The sequence below is a fragment of the Talpa europaea genome (assembly GCF_964194135.1).
Source record: "Talpa europaea genome assembly, chromosome: 12".
In the NCBI taxonomy this organism is placed as follows: domain Eukaryota; kingdom Metazoa; phylum Chordata; class Mammalia; order Eulipotyphla; family Talpidae; genus Talpa; species Talpa europaea.
In genome coordinates this window covers 75,360,394-75,382,977 of record NC_140079.1, presented here as the reverse complement: position 1 = coordinate 75,382,977, position 22,584 = coordinate 75,360,394, and the positions used below count along the sequence as shown (strand labels likewise).

Sequence of the window (22,584 nt, the reverse complement as noted above, 5' to 3'; positions counted from 1 at the left end):
GGGCAGTCAGAAATTGATTACCAGAGTTAGGTGGATATTTAAAATGATTCAACTATGTAAGCATTTTTATGGTGTTTAGTGTACCTCTTCAAAATGTTGAATACCTTGAAGTCATCAAATTAAAGGTATTGGTGAAGATAACCTGGTTGACTCTGTTTGGAGAAGACAGCTCTCCCTAGATACCCATTACTGTCCAGATTTAAGCGTCAAGGGTCTGAGGTCCATTCTCCCTTCGACCCTTGTGGTGTGGTGTGGAAGGCTGTCCAAGATGGTGAAACTCCTCAGATGTGTAATGTCAGCAAATCGTGCTGCCAGAGGGCAAATTGCTATTGATTAAACTTGTTGGGGGAGGGGGTGCTTGTCACTGTAGATGTACCAAGGCTTGTGAAGTGGGGGAGGGGGACACTTGGCACTTTTGATAGTGTGAAAATGGGTTAATTATTCTCTAAAAGGGCTTCATTTAAAAGTAAAATTCTAACATTTTAATTTCCCCTCCTAATGAAGCACTACAAATTTGTTAATTAGAGCAATTGTTTGAGTGACAGGCATGTAACCAAGTTGTCATTTTCTCTTCACAGTTGACAGATCCTTTCAGACCTATGTTAAGGGTAAGAAAGCTTCTTCTAGAACTGTTTTGCAACCTCTATTTGACTCCCTGTGGGTTAAAAATACAAATCCATTACAAGGAAACAAGCCTTAGAAACGTTGAAATAAAATGTCATAATGACACTGGTTGGATTTTTCAGGTAGCATGATTGAAATAGCCCGAATTGTTCTGCTTTGAGTGTTGGAAGAAGCCAGGCCAGTGAGGTAGAGCTAACAGATGAAATTCAACTGAGTCAGATTCTCTTGCTAGCAGTTCTGGGGGAAGATTTGACTAGTGGGAACTTAAGGGAAAAGACTTACACTACAGGCTGAAATTAGGATTTCACTGAGTGCTGTCTCTCCGACACCAAGGAAGTTTATATCTAAGTCTATTTATTTTGGCTGATGGCTGCCTCACTCTGTAGTAAGTGATGTTGGCTGGTCAGAGCCATTCAACCTACTGTATATAAGGGCTACTGTATGTGATCCTTACTTTGTTAACATCTTGAGAGGTCTAGAGATTGGCCAGCAGATGACCTCTGAGTGAATGCTGAATGACTTGGTGAGAAGGTGGATGGAAGGGTGGTGGATGTTTGGATTGAAGATGGGTGGATAGTAGAGGTCCTGCTATGTTTAACCCATTTCTAGTGCATGTAATCACCAAAATAATTCCGTTTCTCCAAAGAGGAAAAAAAAGAGAATTGTGTTATCATTAGATGATTTCAGATGACCTATAATTTAATTACAAGACAAGAGAACTGGCCCCAGATTTGGATTTAAGTATATATTTTGGAAACAACTCCTTAATAGAGAACCAGAAGCTTCTGTTCTTGGTCATTGTAGGAATGGGCAGTATTTCTTCTTCATCCGGTTAGTTACTGAGTGCAACTTTGGCGTGTATGAGTGACTTACTTAGCAAGAATACAAATGAAGTGGAAAGAGGTGGTCCCTGCACTGTAGGTGGTAAAACAAAACACACTCAAAATTACTCCACTGCTATTAAAGCAAAACATGAAATAATTTGAGAGACATGGATTGCTATCCTCCCAGAGGGAGGAGGAGGGATTTAATATCTGCAGCGGCCTGGAGAGGAAGGAACAAGTTCTTTTTTGTCTGTGTCCTTTCTTTTTTTACTTAAAAATGAACACTGCCCACCATTAGGAACTGGTGGTTGACTCTTATTTGAAGGCCTTGTGAGAACTGGGCTTCAATAAAAATGCAGTGAATTTCTTTGTACTGCTCTGGGGGTTAAAACAACAATAAGCAGTGCTGGGGGAGGTTATGACAGGTCCTGTACCCTCTCTTGTTTTGAATTGATTTGCAGACATTGGCTAATTAGCTCTTCTGAACAGCTGATTTGCATTATAGCATGGCCGCATTTGTTAAGCAGGGCTTCCCACTCTACCAGGTCTGCCAGCTGGCGTCAGAAAAGAAAGAGAGAAGAGATGCAAAGTGGGGGTCGGGCTTTTGCCATCTTGTCCTTGGTAACCAGGGAAGTCTCATCAAGTATGGTTCTCTAAGTAGTAGGCATTGGCTCAGGCTCCTGTGGGAGGAGAGGGGACTGACTGTGGCTTCCTCAGGCCCAGACACTAGAAACTGCTGAGAAAAAAGCAGTTGGAGGGTACAAAGCACTCTTGTTGAGTAAAAAGAGCCTCTGCAGCCAAAATCTGATAAAAGCTTTGGGGAAATTGAAGGTGGTTTTCTCTGCATGGTCTTCCTTCTGACCACATCACTCTTTCTTATTCCAGAAACCAGGGAAGTGGTGTGCTATGCATGTTCACATTGCCTGGCAGATCTACCACCACCAACAGAAAGTCAAGGTCAGTCTTGCCCTCCTGGTCTGGGAGAGAGGTGGATGGGTGGTGTGCGGGTATGTCTCCTGACTAAGGAAGAAGATAAAACATATTCTAAAGACTCACAGGCAGGAAGGACTACATCCCTTTTGGAAAAGCTATTTGGAAATCCTATCTATTAGGGAACCGACCAGCAGACCAGCACCAGCAAAATGACAAGACACAAGGCAACTCCCCCATATTTTTTTTTAATGATTTTTGTCATCTTATTGACCCAAAGGGCTTAAATACAGATTAGATTATATAGTAACAGTTTTGGAAATCTAAGTAATAACGTGGAAAATATTTAGTATTTGGTAAAAGGCAAAAGATTTATACGATCTGAAGAGAAACCGGAGTATAATATTTAGTATTTGGGAAGAACTCTTCAATGAACATTTTTCTGTAAGAACTGGTGCTTTCTTTTTATTTTATGGCTTTGGAAAAATGATGAATCTGTGCCCTATAGGAAGGTACAGAACTCCCACTTGCAACCATACTATGAACAAGTACTCTTCTAGAAGTAGTCTGTGGTTGGCAGTGACTTTCCTGGTGACACTTACTGGCCTCCTGATGACCAGTGCCAAGAGTTAGAATACAGCCTCTGGTCAGTCACCCTATCTGAACACAGATGATTTTTCTGTTGTGTCTGTATTTTCAGAGAGGACTGTGCTTTACAGGGCCTTTATGACACCTTAGGGAAGAGGTCTTAAACTACCAGCAGGTGACCAGGTGGGCATCTGTATTTGAATTAGGGAACAATGTGCAGGCACAGCTGGGATATATTGCAGGGTTGGGTCCAGACCACCAAACTAGAGCAGATATCACTATAAATCAAGTCACACGAATGTTTTGATTTCCCAGTACATCTGAATGTTCTGTTTATCCTGCGATGTAGTGTGTTAAGTGTGCAGTAGTTTGTCTAAAAAAAACAAAGATGCGCATGATATAATGAAATGTGACACCAACATGCAGTGAGCACTGCTGGGAAAATGGCACCAATAAACTTGCAGGGCATGGGATTGCCCAGATCTTCCATTTATAAAAAAAAAAGCATCTGCAACCCAAAATAAAGCAGGGCACTCTATAACAAGCCACGCCTGTAACTGACAAGTCCAACTTTTATAGTCCAGTATTCACAGTCTATGAGGTGTGTCTAGAAAAATGGGAGAAAACAGCCAATCAGGTAATTCCAGTAAGCCTCAGCTAGTCCAATTTTTTTTTTGTGTGTGTGTGACCACATTTTTAGTCCTGACAGTATGTGGGAACCATTGCGAGAATAATAAATGAAGCCAATAAATGAGGAGGGAGAAGTAGACATCAGAGACGATATGTGTGTGTTTGTGTGTGTGTGTGTGTGTATGTATATGTTTTAAATGGTTAAAAAAGCCAACCTCATTGAAAGTTAAAAAGCAAACTTCTGTAAATGAGGTTACCGAGGCCTTTTGCTGCGGTGCTGAATACCTGCTCTTCCTCATAACTTCCCATCAGTGAGTTTTGCTCACCTTTACTTTATTGTTAGGTGAGGTTTAATTAGAAACCTTAGGGTTTAGCTCAGTTAGAGAATGTATGTGCTTTGAAGAGCTAACTAGATTCTGATGCTTAGTTCAATTCACTTTTTGTTCTGGATGATGTGATTAGCGAAACGGTAGGTAAGACACGTCCTCCTTTGGTTAAAAGCAGTGAAGAATGTTGTATGTGCCAGTTTAGCAACTTCTTTTCCATGAAAGGGTCCCTAGTGACTAAAACTTTCATTATCCCAATTCAATTAGAAAGACCTTGCACATGAGATAGCTGTTCATCTTCCCTTTCCAGCAAACTCTTTGTAATCCCCAAGCTCCATTTTGCTTCATGGACCTAAGTTGTGGTTAATGGAACTGTGCTGTGTACCGTAAAATATTAGCACTAAATTATTTGGCAACCAAATTAAAGGCGGCACTCAAAAGATTTTTATAGATTTATAGTGAATTAGAAGCTTTGTTTGGGGGTTTGGCTATTACTTTATAGTGGGATTTGCATGATAGTATTCCCTGTAGATGTGAGCAGAGATTACATTGTCCCCTTTCTCCTTAACATTCATTTACTTGGACCTCCCTGGTGGCGCAAGGGGTTAAGATGCAGCCTATGAAGCTAACCACAGCCACTGCAGCACAAGTTCAATCCCCAGCCAGGGAGCTACCCACATGGCGCAGCAGACCTCTCCTGACTAGCCCACTGCTCCCCTCAGCAGTGTATTTCAGCTGTTCCATCTTTTCTGTTCCCCACTCTGTCTCTGGTGCATCCTCTCACACCCACCCCCATCTCTGGCCTGCACCCCAGTTCTCATATGCATAAATAAAAATAAATCTTTATATATATTAAAAAAACATTCATTTACTCATTCTTTTAGTCACTCCCCAAATATTTCCTGAGAGTGACCACTGCCTGCAGATTTACAGGAACGGGCTCAGAGGGCTCTCATGTGTCCTGTAGTCCAGTTGTTTAGAGTTCAGTAATGAGGAACAGTGTGTGTGTAGAAGGTGCCTTGCCTCCAAGGGGCTTGCTTTAAGGTGCTCAGGTAGGTTTCACTTTAAATGAGATGATGGATGAGTGGGATTTTACTTTGAACCAAGACAGAATGACAAGCTTCTCATCTCTGATTCCCACACATGCTAGGTCAGATGCCTCCTTGTTGACTATTCTCTGTGGTACGCTGGGGCCAAGGTGTGTTTAGAGCAGAATGTGAGGAGTTTGAAGAGGAACAGGTATGGGGCATGTGTTGAAACTGAGAGAGCAGAAGAGTGAGAGTCAGAAGCGGGGAAAAGTGTGTGAAGAAGTGGGAGACTAGGCACAGGAGGAGGGAAACTCAAAATTATGAACCTAGGCCAGACTGGGGTGCTTGTCTGGGAAGGTGTGAAGCTGATTCGGAGAAGGTTGTTGAGATCAAGAAGGTGGGGAAGTTTTGAAACCAGGTTGTTTGAGAGGCCTACAGCTTGGAGGAAGGTGAGCTGAGAAATTAGCTTGAGGGTGAATGTATAAATAAGAGCAACAAGTGATTACAGTGGATCAGGTCTTCTCAAGAGAGGTTCTTGTTAGTTTGCTGGTCTGGACTAATCACCTCTTCCCCAGGTAATTGGGGTAATAAGCAAAAAAAGAGACCCCTATTAGTTAAATTAATATCCTGACTTTGTTTGTTTTTTTAAGAAATATGTAACAATGAGCATTGGAAAATTAGCTTGTAGGCATGCAAATGTTTCTTCATAACTTTCAGTTACTAATGTACTGTGATTTGTTAGAGCATGGCAAAGAGTCATTAAACAATTACTTTATACAGCAGATTATTCATGCAGAATTCCTAATAAAATGAGCTTTAAAATGCTATCATTTAAAAACTTGCTAAAATAGGCTTTTACAGTGAATAATAAACTATTCCAAAGTGCTGGTAGTTTGAATAAATGGGATCTGGTCTTATTCCTCCAACCATATAACCTCAGAGGCTGAACACTAGTTTTGCTACTTGACATTTCTGATCTGAGAAACAGGTGCTGCCCAGTGGTGGCATGCTGAGCCCTCCTGGGTTGACCTGCTGATTTGGCATTTGAGGGATAAATGGTTTGTAGGTTGGTATTCTCAGAATGTTTGTTGCCTTGAACCCTTTTAGGGCTCAGAGACAGAGTGTGCCATTCAGACTTTTATCAGTCTCAAATCTTTTAATATCTTTCTTTCCTCCTGTATCTTTTGGGGTTTCATCTTTTATTTTCCCCCTTGCTGCTTTAGAAACAGATGCAGTCAGACCCACATAAACTGGACTTTGGACTGAAGCCCGAGTTCCTGAGCCGGCCCCCAGGTCCCAGTCTCTTTGGAGCCATCCACCACCCCCATGACCTGGCACGGCCCTCAACTTTGTTCACTGCTGCTGGTGAGTGCAGGGAGGGTGTGGGGAGCTGAGAAACTCAGTTCTCAGGTCATTAAATAAATTAAGTCTGTGCTCTAGGCTGCTGCTACCTAAAAAGAAGTACAAGTTATGCCAGTTTACAGCAACATCGTAGCACATCTTGGGAGCTGGGCTCTTCTCACTGCTTCATTGATGTGCCCTCTTTCATTAAAGAAGGAAAAAAAGATCTTCTTTCCCTTAAGGCACTCACATTGCTTTGGCTAGTTATTTACTTCTGTGTAAACCAGTATAACTCACAATCATGTCAGATGCTAGTGAAAACGATCAGAAAGCTTGGAGGGCAAATTGGAAGGAAAAGACACCAGGAACAGTGTCAGGATGCCGTCACCCTCTCTCTGGTGGTGCCCACGGAGTGCTTGGTACTTGTGAACCAGGGTGCTCGGCCATGCTGTGTCTTAAGGGTCTGAGGACAAAGAAATACAATCGAGTCAGTTGCCAGTGGTAGGGAGTGTGACAGCAGGTGAGCCTGTTAGCTGCTGGTTTCTCTGCTACAGAATTTAATATTATTGTTGGGCTGATTGTAGTGATGCAAGAAATTCAGGAAGCAGGGCACAAAATGCCCAAAAGATGGATTCACTAACTTCTGAGACTACATGCTCCCAAGTACCTCTTAGGTATGAAATAATGTGTTGGGGCAGGGGTGGGGGAGGCAGTGACTGGTGCTCTACATCGGACAACCACCTGTTCTGCTCCATACTTGAGCACAAAAGGTGATGATGGGCAGACAAGAATGAGCCTCCTGGTATCGAAGCTTTCTCTTCTTTCTAAAGGTGTTTTTGGTGCACAGGGTCCACTTGTAATATTTAGAAATGGTGGTGCAGCTTATCCTGGTGATGAGCTTTATAAAGCTCATATCCACCTCGCTAAGTAAAATTTATTCTTTTCTGCGTAAACATCTCAGGGGGTCCCTGTTTTCTCATCCTTCGGGAACAAGTTTCACATCCATCCTGTCTGCTGCCTTCCCAGACTTTTAGCCAACACTTATTTCTGTGGCCCTAAGGCTTTTCCATTCAGGAAGAGTGAAACACCCACATGACAAGAAACCGTCATTGTAAGGGGCTTGTTGCCAGAGCCAGTGAACCACCCTTGACAGTGGATGGAATTTGCTAAGGTCTCAGGTTTTCCTCCCTCAGTTCTGTCTAGGGACATATTTGAAGGCTTCGTTTCCATGGCACCTAGGCTCTGAGACAGGGCTACATTAAGAGCAATTTTTGGAGAGAAATAGAGAGATTTCTCCCTGGCTTCTGTTTGAGCCAAACAGATGAATTGGCTTCTTTTGCTTCAATAATTCTGGAACTGCAAGGCAACCCTAGGGGCCCTGGGCTGAGCGAAGCTCTGATCTTCATCGAAGCATTAATTAGCTTGTACTACACAGACAGCATGCAGCCAAATTTTTATTTAGCTGGCAACACTGTTAGCAGCTAATGAATATGCTGGGCTCTTTTTACTTTGTAGAGAAGGGAGTATCATTTTTGCACTTCCCGCATGGAGAATAAGTCACCATCTAGGATTGAACTCGTCAGGTGCCTTCCAATCCTGAGATACCATGGTTCTGCCAGATCCCCTCCTGTGCTGTGTGGCTTCTTGCACAACCGAGGGCCTGCAAGTTCTTGCAGCTCAGGGAACAATTCCAGACACAACTGGAGTCAATGGGGAATCAAGAGGAATGGCCCTCCATTAATCTCCTTTCCTAAGGAACTGATACTTGTTTATGGGAACTCAGACAGAATACAAGGGATTAAGGAATAGGAATTAGTAAATTCATTCAGCTCTTTCCTACTTCCATTCTGAAAGGTCATCCTTTGCAGTGTAAGCAATATTGGATTTTGTGGGAAGTAGTTATTTGGTACAATCTTATGCTGCCGGGTATAATTTACACACACTTGTTTGTTTAGTTCAGCCACTTTCATCTTGCTGTTGGGCACTAGTGCCTGAAATAAACTAAAGAAATTCTCCAGATGACATTGGCCTGTCTCTTGTCTAGAATCAAGCCTGCCTCCCAGAAAGCTGCCCACCTCAGCTAGCAGCTGCATATTCATAAGCCAGCATGCTGTCCTAAGCGTTCAGAAATACTGATACTGTCCTTACCTCATTCGCGTAGGCACCCTCTCTGTTTCTGTCTTTTCCTCTTTCCTTTGCCATCTTCCTAAGAAGAGAACTTGAGGCATCTTAGTGAAACACTTATTGTAGAGGCGAAATATAAAGTAGAGAAATAAAAAGGAGAGAATGTGGATAAAAGGAAAACGAAAGGAGAGAAGACCACTAAGTTAGCTCAGTTCCCTGGCAGGCATTGTAAAGGCTGACAGAGTTGGCTTTAAGTTTGTCCAGAAACGTATGAATGAGCTCCCTTTTCCTGGCACTGAAGATTGCAAGAAATTGGAAGCCTTCATCTCACGTAACCTACATAACTCACGACATAACTCACAACGCCGAATCTCCGAGGGCCAGGCGGGATATATTCTTCAATGGCAACTAACATATTCTTCAGGAAGAGGGATTCTGCAAGGGCCCACAGCAGTGTAGCCCAGATATGCAGCTGCATGAGAGTTGCTCCTATGCCAAGGATTATAAAATGTACAGTTTCCGGAATTGTGATTCTCAAAGCAAGTCTTGTGCCCCAAGGTGATCTGTGAAGAAAGTATCCCATGACCAAACGTTGCCTCTTAGAGGATGCACGGGCCCATGAACAGATTGCTGGCTCCAAGAAGTCCTTCAGCAAGAGCCCTGCTTAACACTTTGCCACCCGGCCATTTTTCCCAGCTTGCTTGGTCGTAGAACCCCATGCCCTCAGCCTTGTGTCTCCATGTGTCTCATATTGTGTCAGCATCTTAAAGAACGTGCTGTCTCCTTTTGGGTGATGGCCAGCCCAGTTTGGGAAGAGGAAAGGGGGTGATTATTTCCTTGTTCCTGATATGACATATCTTTATACCCGCTATGTTACCTGAAGGCTCCCCCACCTCCCACGTTCTTACTGTAACGTATTCTCTCCTGGGGACCTCAAGCAAGTTGGAGACTATTGCACTGTAGAAAATGACTTCCTGTGAAATGTGACTTTTTTATGTTTGACTTCACAGGTGCTGCACACCCAACTGGGACCCCTTTTGGGCCGCCTCCTCATCACAGCAATTTCCTTAACCCTGCTGCTCACCTAGGTGAGTTGCCGATCAGTAATGGGAAGTGACTTATGAATTTCAAAAAACTTGTCCGTACCGAGCTCCTGCCGAACTTCCTGGCAAGGTGGCCAGAATGCTAGAAACCCCACTTACTTCTTAGGGAAAGGAGGTGTTCTCGTAGAAGTTTGAATACTTGCCATGCATCTTCAGGATTTCAACACCTCTTATGCCACATTCTTAAAGTGGAATATCTGTGCTCAAGAATAGTTCTGTCACTGCTGACAGTGGCACTGACCCAGTTAGTGACGGCGCAGGGGGTGAAGGCCATGCCTTGGTACCTCAGGACATCCTCCTTTATAATACCCTGCTCCTGCACTGGAGAACAGTGGTGAGCTCCTGTCCCGTATCTAGGGGCACCTGCTGGAGGTGGAAAGAAAGACAAGAGGATGTGATGAGACATTGCCCAGTATTTTTTAATCACTTCACATTATGCACTTCACATTTCACTGCCCTGTGAATGTCTTTTCCTACACAAGGTGTGCATTTTATTTGTGGCCTTTTTTTATTTGGTATTTTCTGCAAGAGTTCAAGCAGACGCAGACTGTGGTATGAACAGCAGGGTGTATAAAATTTGCACCTTCAGAATGTCATCGAGGGGTGTATTTTAAGAGATGTCTTCTTCTTTCTGCTCCTTTCTGAGAGCCTAGAGTGCACACTCCTGGAAGGGGACAGCTGGGCAGGGAGGCCTCTTAGAACATCGTGGCTTGAATGATGTTCCTCACCTCCAATAGGGGGTTTGGGCCACAGGCGCAGTACTGAAAAAGTGCTCTAGTAAATATTTGCTGACCCAATGCACAAACCCAAGTGCAAGAAAAACTTTTTACATAACCTGGTAAGGACAGTGGGACAGATCATGGCTGAGTACAGGGATGGCAGCGGTCCCGCCTTGCTTTTCCCAGCTGCCGGGAAGCTCTCATGTTGGCCCTCAGTAGAGTCCTGCAACCCTTTCCTTCTCCGCAATCTCATTTGCAGAGCCTTTTAATCGGCCGTCTACGTTCACGGGCCTAGCAGCAGTTGGTGGCAATGCCTTCGGGGGACTTGGAAATCCTTCAGTTAGTAAGTATCTCTGACTTTTTAAAAATCTGCCTTGGACTGTCTGTCTTCTCTGACCTGTCTATTGCTCACGATCTTTTTAGATAAAATGACACTGTGCTCCAGGGAAACCAGTTTAGGTTTTATCATCGCAAAAGTAAGCCTGAAAATGGAGTTTAGGTATAAATCTGCAGGGGCACCAAAACCAAGGTTTTACGGGCAGCCTACTATTAGTTTTTGGTTACCGAGGGGCCAGGAAAGGTAATAGAGTTGACTGAACAAAGAGTTGGCTCACATTCATAGTTTCATCCATGTTCCATTTCTACATCCAAGACTTCAGCTACAGCGCCCATTAAAGCAAAACAACTTTAAAATTTCATGTTGCTTTTGCCATTCATGGGGCTTGGGGGGAAAAGCAAAACAGTGAGGAATAGTGGTAGAACAATACCAGGCCAGGATAGTCAAGAGTCAGCAGGTTTTGTACTTTGCGTATTCTGTGAGGACCATGTTGTTTCTTGCTACGAAAAAGCCTATGCAACGGGAAAAGAGTTGCAGCTCCTCCTCCTGCTTGTATTTAAAAACATTATTTAGTCACCAACTATGCAACTTATTTTCTTCCGTGCCATTCATAGATCATGCTTTCTGGGTGCAGGAGACCTCAGTCAGCACTGAGCATACCATGGCAGTTCCATCTAGTGTGGAGATCTCCTGCCTGGTCTCCGGCGACCCTGGTTTTAGTTTCCTAAACTCGTAGAAAGCCTAGCCGCACGTCAACAGGCTGGGTAGAGGCGAACCCTACTCTGAAGGGAGCACGATGTAGCTTAGCCACGTGTCAGAATCCGCCCTTCTGCATGCTTGGGGCTTCTGCACGACCAGGTGTTCACTTAGGTCATCTTGAGTTTGTTGGGTCCCGTTCCCTTTTAATCTCTCCCCCATCCCTTTCCCTTTGGTTTAAAAACAAAAAGCAAAACAAAACAAAACAAAAAAAAACTGTGAGCTACCTCTCCAGTGTAGGACAAGTGTTCCTCTAATGAATTTGTTAATCTCCTTTCCTTTTCCAGCTCCCAATAATATGTATTCATTTTAACTCTGAATGCTGTTAAAAGTTTTTTGGTAAGTACCTTCATTACAGCAGATTATATAATTTCTCTTAAACCTTTTTGTTCTCCACTTCACCATTTCAGCACCCAACTCAATGTTCGGCCACAAGGATGGCCCCAGTGTGCAGAACTTTAGCAACCCTCACGAGCCCTGGAACCGGCTGCACCGAACGCCTCCGTCGTTCCCGACCCCTCCGCCCTGGCTGAAGCCAGGGGAGCTGGAGCGTAGCGCGTCCGCTGCAGCTCATGACAGAGATAGAGATGTAGATAAACGAGACTCATCTGTTAGTAAAGATGACAAAGAAAGGTACGGAAAGAAACTGCTCTCGAGTCCCAATGGGGGAGCCCCCTCTGTGCCACATAGCGGCCTTCCATCCTCCCCGTCCCAGCCTTGTGCTTCAGCTGGCCCTGGAGCCCCAGCTCCTCACACAGCCAGGGCGCCCCAGCCCCCAGCCCCAGAGGGCATGCATACTCGCTGGCCCCGTAGTGCATCGTGACCATAGACTATAATGCTAGCGTAGCAGAAGGTTCCTGACAGAAGCAGCTACACATTCAGAACCTCCGCAGTCCCTGTGAGCATTAGTGTACCCCAATAGAAATCTTTCTCTGAAAGATAGTGAGTTGGAGCTTTGGACCAAACACACACAGCATGAATCAATACCATATTTGCTTTCCAGTCGTGCAGCCCATTGCATCATCCATAGGTTTTTCTCTCTCTTTTTCCTCTTTCCATTTGTTTTCTTTCAGAAAGTCATGTTTGCATTTTCTCATCGTTTTTCTCAAATGTTGTTCAAACTTAAATCCGGGGCTTACAGATAATTAAAAATTTGCTAACCTAGATACAGAGAAACGTCAACAAGCATTTTTGGTTTGGGTTTTGTTTTGCTAGTTGGTAACTAATTTTACTAACCATTTTTATCTCTGTACTTCATAACCCAGGCCTATAAAAACAAGTAGCCTCAAAGAGGAAAATATCCTATAGTATTTTTTAAAGAATGTCATAAGCATTCTTGACAAAGTAGCTCTCCCCCACTCTCTCTGTAGGCTATTTCCATTTTGAACATAGCAATAAGCAAGGATTACACAAGATATGCTTAACAGCAAAGATCTAGTAACAATTTCCTTTTGGTGCTCGAGACTCAATGATGACCCAGAATCTTTCCATTTTTCGTTATTGTGTATATTGTGTGTATGTATGTATGTGTATCCTAGTGATTGAAAAGAATTCAACTTTGCAGGCACTAATGTGGCTGATTAGTAGATATTCATCACCGACCATCATGCTTACTGATTGCTTTCTTAGAAAAAGACAAATTTTCCAGCAAGGCGGTATGATACAAATCTTTCAAACAATGGAGGGGACTGTGTGTGACATTCACCTCTGATCTGTGAACCCCCAAAGTGAGGTACGCTTAGGTGGGCTCAGCCTATACCATAAGCACCTTAGTCTGGAGAGAAAGCAGGATGTGGCAAAACCCTTCCATGTTATTCTCAATGGAGTCAAAATGGCCTCTCGCATTAAACTTAAGAAACCCAATACTTTTCTGTATTCGTACATTTTAAAAATGTTCTTCCCAGCCCTTGCATGTTGGCTAGAAACAAGATTACTAGAGGACCCCTCCTGGATGTCCTCACCCTGGCCCACTGAACCTGGCCATTCCTGCTCATCTCCCCACTTTTGGTTATATCTGCCTGGGACTATCCCTAAGACTTGCCTGATTCTTAGTCTCAACCCTTGAAGTTTTAGCTAATTGACTTTCTATTCCTTTGCCGTTTCTACCCCATATTCTTAAGCCTCTATCCAAGATGGGACTGTCAAATTCTTGTTTCGCATTTTCATTCACAGGTGCTCTTTAAAATTGTTCTCTGTTTCCCCCATGAGATCGTGTGTCTGTGCCCCTGCTTTTCCTACTGGCTTTCCTCCTCCTTCTCATCAGATTTTGGAATTCTTAACCTTTCAAAAGTTGTTTTGCGACTCACAAGTCCCAGTGTGGTGGTCGCCTTTCAACCCATTCCCTCTCACGTACTACATCTTGGAGATGACTCTGTAGCCAAATACTTTAGGAACAGGTTACTTGTCCTGAGTGTCAGCTCCTGTAATATTTATGTTCAAATCTTCCTTCCACTGGTTCTGTATTGCAAAGTGGGTAGCAAGTCATATTCACATTCACATTTGGGCTCTTAACCTTCCTAACAATAAGGGATCCTAAGAATCTAGACAGACGGGCCGCATAGCCCCATCACGGACTTATGGCCACACTGGTCCATCCCAGCTTTCTGGAAGCTGTCTCTTTCTGTGGTCTTGATTGAGCATGTGACTTTTAGATGTAGAAAAAAATCATCTCCCCCCCAGAGCCTCCTACTCACCCTCATCCCTAGCACTTCACCCCCATAAAGCTTCCTCTCAAGTCTAGGTGTAAGATCAGGGTGGCTGGCTTTGCCCTATAGAGGGCATGCCCAGCCGCCTCAGGGGCCGTGGGACGCAGACCCCGTCCTTTTCACACCACCATTTCATTGGCAGCCCCGTGCCAGACCGACGAGCCTCATTTGCTTCCTGTTTCCCTCTTCCTCCCTCAGGGAAAGCGTTGAGAAAAGACACTCTAGCCACCCTTCACCAGCACCTATCCTCCCGGTGGGCACCCTGGGACATAACCGCAGCTCCGCTGAACAGATCAGGGGTCATTTGAACACTGAGGCTCGAGAGAAAGACAAATCCAAAGAGAGGGAGAGAGACCACTCGGAATCCCGTAAAGACCTGACCGCCGATGAGCACAAGGCGAAGGAGGCCCACCTGCCAGAGAAGGACGGCCACAGCCACGAGGGCCGAGCCGTGGGGGACGAGGCCAAGCAGCTGGCCCGGGTGCCCTCACCCTACGTGCGGACCCCCGTCGTGGAGAGTGCCAGGCCCAACAGCACCTCCAGCCGTGAGACGGAGCAGCGCAAGAACGAGCCAGCCTACGAGAACCCCAAGAAGAGCTCGGAGGTCAAGGTGAAGGAGGAACGCAAGGAGGACCACGACCTGCCTCCCGAGGCCCCGCCGGCCCACCGGGCTTCGGAGCCGCCTCCTCCAAACTCCTCGTCCGGTGTACACCCCGGGCCCTTGGCCTCGATGCCCATGACGGTGGGGGTGACGGGTATTCACCCCATGAACAGCATCAGCAGTCTGGACAGGACTCGCATGATGACCCCTTTCATGGGCATCAGCCCCATCCCAGGGGGAGAGCGCTTCCCATATCCTTCTTTCCACTGGGACCCCATACGGGACCCTTTGAGGGATCCCTACCGAGAACTTGACATTCATCGGAGAGACCCGCTGGGCAGGGACTTTCTGCTGAGGAACGACCCCCTCCACCGTCTCTCGACTCCCCGGCTGTATGAAGCTGATCGCTCCTTCAGGGACCGGGAGCCTCACGACTACAACCACCACCACCACCACCACCACCACCCTCTGTCTGTGGACCCACGGCGGGAACATGAGCGAGGGGGCCACCTGGATGAGCGGGAGCGCTTGCACATGCTCAGAGAAGACTACGAGCATACGCGGCTCCATTCCGTGCACCCCGCCTCGCTCGACGGACACCTCCCCCACCCCAGCCTCATCACTCCAGGGCTCCCCAGCATGCACTACCCCAGAATCAGCCCCACCACGGGGCACCAGAACGGACTTCTCAACAAGACCCCTCCGACAGCCGCGCTGAGCGCGCCCCCCCCACTGATTTCTACCCTGGGGGGGCGCCCCGTCTCTCCCAGGAGGACTACTCCTCTGTCAGCAGAGATAAGGGAGAGGCCTCCTTCTCACACCCTGAAGGATATTGAGGCTCGATAAGGAAAGAACAGGACACGGAAGAGGAAGCGGAAACCCTACACCAACTCATCGGCAAGACTTTAGAAATCAGAGAACACCCACATCATCCACACAGGCTGCCGGGGGAGGAGCCCCTCGCTGCTCCCCTTGTAAAAAAATGTATAGACTCGGTGCAGATTTTGAAATGTTTTTGTATATTATAAGTTGAAATTTTTCAGGTCTTTTAGCCAAGTCATATGTTCTCACGTCTCCTACTCTTTTAGTCTCTCGTATAAAACTTCTCAATTTGAACCAAAACAGTGAATATGACAACCCGCACCAATTTGGTGGTAGTGGGGAGGGTGGGGGCAGGAGTCTACTCGGTCCACCGTGCAGAGCTCTTTCAGAGGAGAAGGGAAGGCCATGTACATAGTTCTGTAAAAAGAGAATTGCTTCGTGAGCTAATGGTTCATATATGCAAAGGGTAAGATGAAAGCTTTACTTTGTACAAATGTAAATAGCTAAAGATTAAGTAACATAATACGTTAATACTTCTTAAAATGTGCTATTTGCAAACTTAATATCAGTGAACACAGCCTTCCACGGCTGGGTTCCCATATATTGTTATAGACAGCTAAACCCTTCAACTATGCAATGAATGTTAGGGCTTTTCACAAAAGCCCGTCTAACTCAAAGGAGCCTTTTCAAATCCATTTACAACATACTTAAGGTCATATTTTCCCTGAACAAGCGCTTACGTGATATGACTCTGTTTTCCTTGCTTGTTTTTCAAACGGAGAAACATCCGATCTTGCAAAATTGGACCCCAGGCTGAAACTTTGCATCTGAAGTTGCTGCTTGTGGGCTCTTGGGGGGAGCGTGCAGCCCCAGAGAGGTAGCCGAGGACATGAGCAGCCAGTGCCAGGGAGGATGGGAGTTGTCAGATGCCAGAATCAGGGGACACAAACAGGTCGCCAGCATCTCGTCACCACCGGTCACGTGACTTCACACACACCTCATGTGGGAACCATGCCTCTTTCCAGTGTGTCCTGTTTCCTATCTGTACACACCTCCTCATTTTGTAACGAGATGTAATTCCACCCAAACACATCCTGAAAGAAAGCTTCGCGTTTTCTCAGATGATGGATATGTTTTCACTGTAGTCAATACCTGATAAGTGTAGGGCACACATTCTTGACGTGACTCCTTGTATTCCAGTTGGTAATAAAGTCTGGGAATAACCGTAGCAGGTCAAACTCATGGAGCCATGGAGAGTTACAGAGGATGAAAGGTGGCAGAGACAAGGTCTTGTGTGTGCGTGTGTTTTTAAGTTTGCATCAATCTTAATGTCTCTTCATAATACTTTTATAATACATTAAGCCTCTTGTCTACATATTTGGAGAGAATATGACTTTACTAGCAGAGAAATACAATATATCTTGTCTACTGGACTGTAAAATATATGTATGAAATAAAATTAGTTCCATTTGGTCTTCTAGTATATTAAAGTGCTATCTGACGTTGTTATCCTGTTTTTGCAAAAAAAAAAAAAAGTTAACTACAGACCATTGTTTCTAATAAGCAGAGAGATCTATTTTAGTAGTAAACTGAAGGTTTAGTTGTGAGCTTCAGATTTTGTGAACTCCAGATGTTGTGCAGTGTTTTTTTTTTTTTGTTTTTTTTTTTTAAAGACAACAACTAAAAAGAAAAAAAAATCCAAGGAATATGTACACTGGAACTGTAGTGGTAGCTTTCAGTATTGTAAAGAGATTGTTCTATACAGACCTTTTTGCTGTTTATCCTGTATGTAATAAAGTCCTTTCTAGATCCTATGTGAAAAGAAAAGTGAAGCGACTGAATCTTCAGCATGTTCTCATCGGCGGAGCCTTCTTGTGTAATGTAAACTGTGCCATGTTATTAAAAAATGTGAACTAAGCTTCCAGCTGCTTGTTTGTGTGAGATGGCCATCCTTACCCTAGGGCAGAAGCCATACTTGCAAGACCTGTCTCTTGAACCTTGAACCCAGCCCACGTGAGAAGGCGAGGCTGGCTGCGATGGCCAAGTGGCCCGACCCGGTTCAGTAGGCCTGTAGCTGCTGGAACCATCTCTGCTCCCTGCCGCGTCCCCACAGTCAGCTGTGGAATTGTTTGTTCTGTATGTTTTAAGCAAAATACTGTAAGTCCCGGGAAGGCACGTAGGGTTTTGTAGATGATACAGCAAGTGCCCTTTATGTCACGGGCTTATTTCAAAACGCAGCATTTGCTTGATCTGTGTTGATGACAGGTCTGAGTTGGGGCCTTTGATAAGTGTCTCTGCTTGCTTGTTCCTTTGCATTTCAGTCTGTGGGCTCAGTCAGTTGTATGTCACATCAGACCTTCCAGATTTTTTTTCCTGTCGTTGATTCTGTTCCATGGAGTGACATGGCATTGCCCCCGTCGGTCTGCAGACGTCTCCCTCTTCCTCGAAAGCCTGTTTTGTTTTTTCCAAGATGTAAAAATTGTTAAATTTTCTTGTGGCAACCTGATCGAAGTGCTGTTTGTGTTTGTATCTTATTGAAAAAGCCAATCAAAAACAGCTTGGATGTGGGTGGCTGCCAACTGGGATGTAGGGGTGAAAGTGAAAGACCCTGGGAGGGGGAGGCCTGCGCCCTCCCGCAGCTCGCAAGGGGTGGGGGGCTGGCAAGTGGGAGCTGGGGGCTGGCAGGCTGAGGAAGCTCAGGATGGGGGAGCAGGGACTGCTCGAATAAAGGCCCACTTGACTCACTGCTGCTCTTATTTGTTAACACCTGACACCCAGACTGGAGGAAACAGTTTGAAGAAAAACTAGTGGATTGGAAAACACGATAAACACTGTGTTTTTCCAAATCAGACAGTTCTTGGGACCTTGCAGACTCGACATCAGGGGCGGCTTGATTTGCTGCTTCTGGCAGATTCCCTTCTTCCCATTGTGCGTCTTATTTTCCTGTCGCCATCTGTAATGTCAGAACGCACAAGAGTCAAACTCTCAAATCAGTCACGGTATTTAATCCCTGGGGCTTCCTTCATCTCAACCTTTGCATATTTTCCCTCTAATTATGTTCAGCTCCCCGGCATTGATGGGTAGCAGCACCAATTTGATTTCCTGCTAACCTATAGATGCTCTAATTATCTCCACAATCTTTGACTGACAATGATCTTGTTACCTCCTAATGGTACATGACAAGTAAAATAGCGAATATAATGACGCAATAATTACCATTTTGGATGGATATTTGCAACAGCATTTGCTGTTTATTCTTTTTCTGACTCAATCAAGGTGGAGGGCTGGAAAGATGTGACTGTCGGCGTACAGATGTAGGTAGCATAAAGAGAGGTTTGAGACAGAATTTTGTGACATGCTTAGCCCAGCAGTTGTGGGGTGTGCAAAACGTTTTTGGTGTGCGTTTGTATCCATCCTGAAAAAAAAAAAAAAAAAAAAAACTATGTCTCAGGTCAGTTGAGGGAAAGGCAGCAAAAGTGGCGTGGACTTTTTTCATATGTTTTAAAATGTCACTTGTTTTTTTCAGGGCAATTTCTTAGACACAGGGCTTTTACTTTCAATACAAGAAGATTATTAGAAAATTCTATCAAACACTTGTCAATTCCACAGTGTAAAGTGGTTGGTCTTCCTGTGCTACTATCACAGGTATGAAGCTGGAGTCCTTGGTATCTCCCACCTGGATACCTGGAAGCCTGCGATAAGGAGCCAGGGCCTCAGGCAGAGGCCCGGAACACCCCTGTGCTCCTGGGCCTTCAGTTTTCTATGACCTTGAGCAAATCACAGGACCTCTCTGCAACTGTTCCTTCGTGTGTTAAATGAGACCGTCTGAACATAAGGAGGCCTAAGGGCACGCAGGTGGTAGACCCAGTCTCCTGTGGAGTGGGTGAGTTTTGGCCTGTCAGTGCCAGTCAGTGGCGTGTAGCCCTGATGGACAACCACCCTCGCACAAGACAGACCTTCTCGCTGGCAAACTTCCGATCACAGTGTCAGGAAGTCCTTGTCTTTCTAAACATTGGCTGACACGCTTGGCAGGACTAAAGGAAGTGGGTGGGTGGGTGGTTCTAGGGTTTCTAACTCAGGCCTCATGTTCTCACCTGGTGGGGACAGTGGGGACTGGGGCAGGGTCTAATCAGAACACCCAGAGTATTGACGGGACTCTGGACCCACTACCCTGCCCAAAATGTCCACTGACTCCCTGACACAGGCAAGTTGGGGCTGAACCCGACGCCAGTATTTGGACACTCCGTGTGGCCCAGAACAGAACTGAACCTGAACCTTCAAAGCCAAGTTCCTATGCTGGGCAGACTAGGCAAACAGGTCTGTTTCCTCAGCTATAGTTTGAATTTGTTGACTGTTCTTTCAGGTTTCTTCAGGCTCTTTTAATCTTTGTATCTCTGCTGGACTTCAGAGTACTTTCTAAAACCTTATTTGCCATCTCACAGTCTAACGAGCCAAGCTGAATGACCATTCCCTGTGCTTCTCAGCAACTGTTTATCTCCAATACCTGCAGGCCTCTTCCCTGGTATTAGAATCTGAGCCATCCTTAAGGTCAAACTCAAGCATTCTCAGTAAAGCCTCCCCTAAGTGCCTCATTTTTCACTAGTTCCTCTCTTTTTGGATCCCCCAAGGGTTTAGCTTGCCTTCTGTCCTCACCTCCTTCACCCTCCACTTAGCCCTTCCAATTCTGGGGTTCAGAGAGCCCCCAGGGCAGGGCCCTGACTGGCGTGTAGCCAAGGCAGGTTACACTCCTGAACTGTTCTGTGAGCTGGATGCCTGCTTGGAAGCCCGACTCTCAAATCTCTCTGATTTGAGTCCGCATGCATCCTGCCCACAACATAGTTTCCATTCTCTTCTCAATCTTTATTTTTAAATTTTTTTTTAAAGATTTATTTATTTATTTATTTATACAAGCACTGCGTACAGTCAGAAGCACGGGAGGGTGAGAGAATTCACCAGAGCCAGAGCGGGGAGCAGAACAGGCAGAAGGACTGAAGTACACTGCTGAGGAGAGCAGCGGGCGGCAGGAGAGGTCTGCGCGCCATGTGGGACCCTCCTCCGGTGGCCGGGGAGCAGCTGGGGATCAAACCAGTGCTGCAGAGGCTGCGAGCAGCTTCGCAACCCAGCGCTCAACTGCTGCGCCACTGGGGAGGCCCACAATCTTTTTTTTAATGCTGGTCACAGCCCCCTACTTCATCTCATACTTTGGAAAGCTAAATCCCTAGTTTGAGAATAGTACTATAGTAGAACTCCAGGTGCTACAGGAAGGCTAAGAATTGAAGCTGTTTCCTGTTCCTGTCCCCAAACTGCCTCCCTGTCCTCTCACCTGACCTCTTTCTCTGAAACACCCTTCACACTGCTGCCAGCGCAACTCACGTCTCTCCCAGGTTCTAAAACCAGGTTCTTGTTAAAGAGGTCACCAGAATGGGGCCTGGACTACTCACCTGACCTTCCATGCCTTGTACCTCTGGGGTCAGGGGAACCTGCAGTTTCATCTCTGCATTCCCTTGCCAGCATTTACTGGCCTATGTCTGTGTTACTGCTGCTATCTTTTCTCCACCTGGCAAACTGGGGTTTCCCTCAAAGGCCATCATCTCCAAGAAGACTTCCCTGACTGCTGCTTGACCCCATCATAGTCAATTGCTTAGACTAGTGGTTCTCAAAGTGTGTTCTTTGGGCCAGCAGCAGCAAGAACCCCTGGAAACTTGTTACAAATCCTCAGCTCCTTCTTCCAGCCTCCTGAATCCAAAACTAGGAGTGGGCTCGTGGCCTGTGTTCTCAAGCCCTTGAGGTGATTCTCAAATGACCAAGCTTGAGAACCACTGCCATGTAAAACAGTCAAGGGAAGCTTCTGGCCAACAACTTCAGAAAGAATCATCAGGTCACACAAAACCATCCTGGGAGAGAAATTGGATTCTCTTGTCCAGCCTCATCTATAATCCTGTTGGATTTTAAAGATATGATAACCTTGTTGGAATCAGAATGGCATGTTCTGCTTCCAGGTCTATCCTAATTCTTGCATTATCCTAATTCATGCATTACTAACAGTATGAAATGAGGTTTGCTCTCCCTAGCAATGACGGTAGGAGCCAAGGTCAACCGGGTGTCTTTTACATACACTGTTTTAAGTGCTTTTAACATGGATTATCTCCTTTACTGTTCTCAATGGCTTTACAAGGTAGGACAAGCATAACCCCAATTGGACAAGTGAGAAAAATGAGCCCAGGAGAGGTGCAATAATTTGCTTATGTTCAAGGGCATAACCTAGATAGAAACCCAAGTGGTCTCTCTCTAGAGCCTGCACCACAGCCGTGGCCCTGAGTTACCACCTAGAAAAGCCTTAGCTGAGTTAATTAGCCACAAACGGCAATTGCAGGGACACCATTTACCTACTTAACGTTCATTTGTAATTGGCACCATGTATATTCCAGGGGTTGCAAACTGGTGGCCTGTAATGAATGAGTGAATGAATGAATGATACAAGAGAGTTGAGCATGTCCCAGTCATGAGAATATGACATGACTCAAGGATTAGGATTAACTCAAGTCTGTACATCCAAAGTTTTATTTTTATTCATGAGTGGCTCACATGGTCCAAAGCAGACGTTCAAACAGAATGTCATGTTTGACCCAGAGTGATTACAGAATACAGAAATTTTATGTCAAAACAAACAGAAGTAGTGACCCCACTGCGCCCACATTCCCAAGGGGGGGCCTCATGTCCTGAGCAGTCTGCAGTGTCACTCACAGGGTCAAACCTTCCACGACATGTGGACCGTGGGAGTTTGTGAGTGTGGATATGTGCCAGTGGTCAGTAGAAAGTTCTTGAAAACAAAACATTCTCTTTTTTTTCTGATTTTGTAAGTTATTTTTTCTAGTTTTTTTAACTTATTTTATATATTTTTACATCATTCTTCATTTTTATACAATGTATGCTTTATCATCTCAGGTAGAGTCCCTGTGGGATTCCCACCAACGATTCACCAGTGTACCATCACCATAGTCTAACCATTCTTGATCTGTTAAAAAAGAACTAAATTTCCAGTGACAAAGTGACAGTGTTTGCACCTGACAAATCAGCCTTCTTTTCCTCTGTAACGTGGAATCTTTATCCATTCAGATGGATCTTG

At 45.3% G+C, this 22,584-nt stretch overlaps 1 protein-coding gene across 3 annotated transcripts in view; it reads left to right on the top strand.

Annotated features, from left to right (window-relative positions):
- AUTS2 (activator of transcription and developmental regulator AUTS2) overlaps positions 1-15,482 on the top strand; it is a gene marked incomplete at both ends in the record, with an annotated part of 1,071,450 nt that extends 1,055,968 nt beyond the window's left edge. For all 3 annotated transcript variants that reach the window (XM_084249185.1, XM_084249186.1, XM_084249184.1), the window contains 7 exons: positions 579-608; positions 2,334-2,405; positions 6,174-6,315; positions 9,426-9,503; positions 10,497-10,580; positions 11,741-11,963; positions 14,234-15,482. In XM_084249185.1, coding sequence (XP_084105311.1) covers positions 579-608; positions 2,334-2,405; positions 6,174-6,315; positions 9,426-9,503; positions 10,497-10,580; positions 11,741-11,963; positions 14,234-15,482 — 1,878 coding nt within the window. The remainder of the gene's footprint in view (positions 1-578; positions 609-2,333; positions 2,406-6,173; positions 6,316-9,425; positions 9,504-10,496; positions 10,581-11,740; positions 11,964-14,233) is intronic.
- Between the last annotated feature and the right edge of the window lie 7,102 nt (positions 15,483-22,584).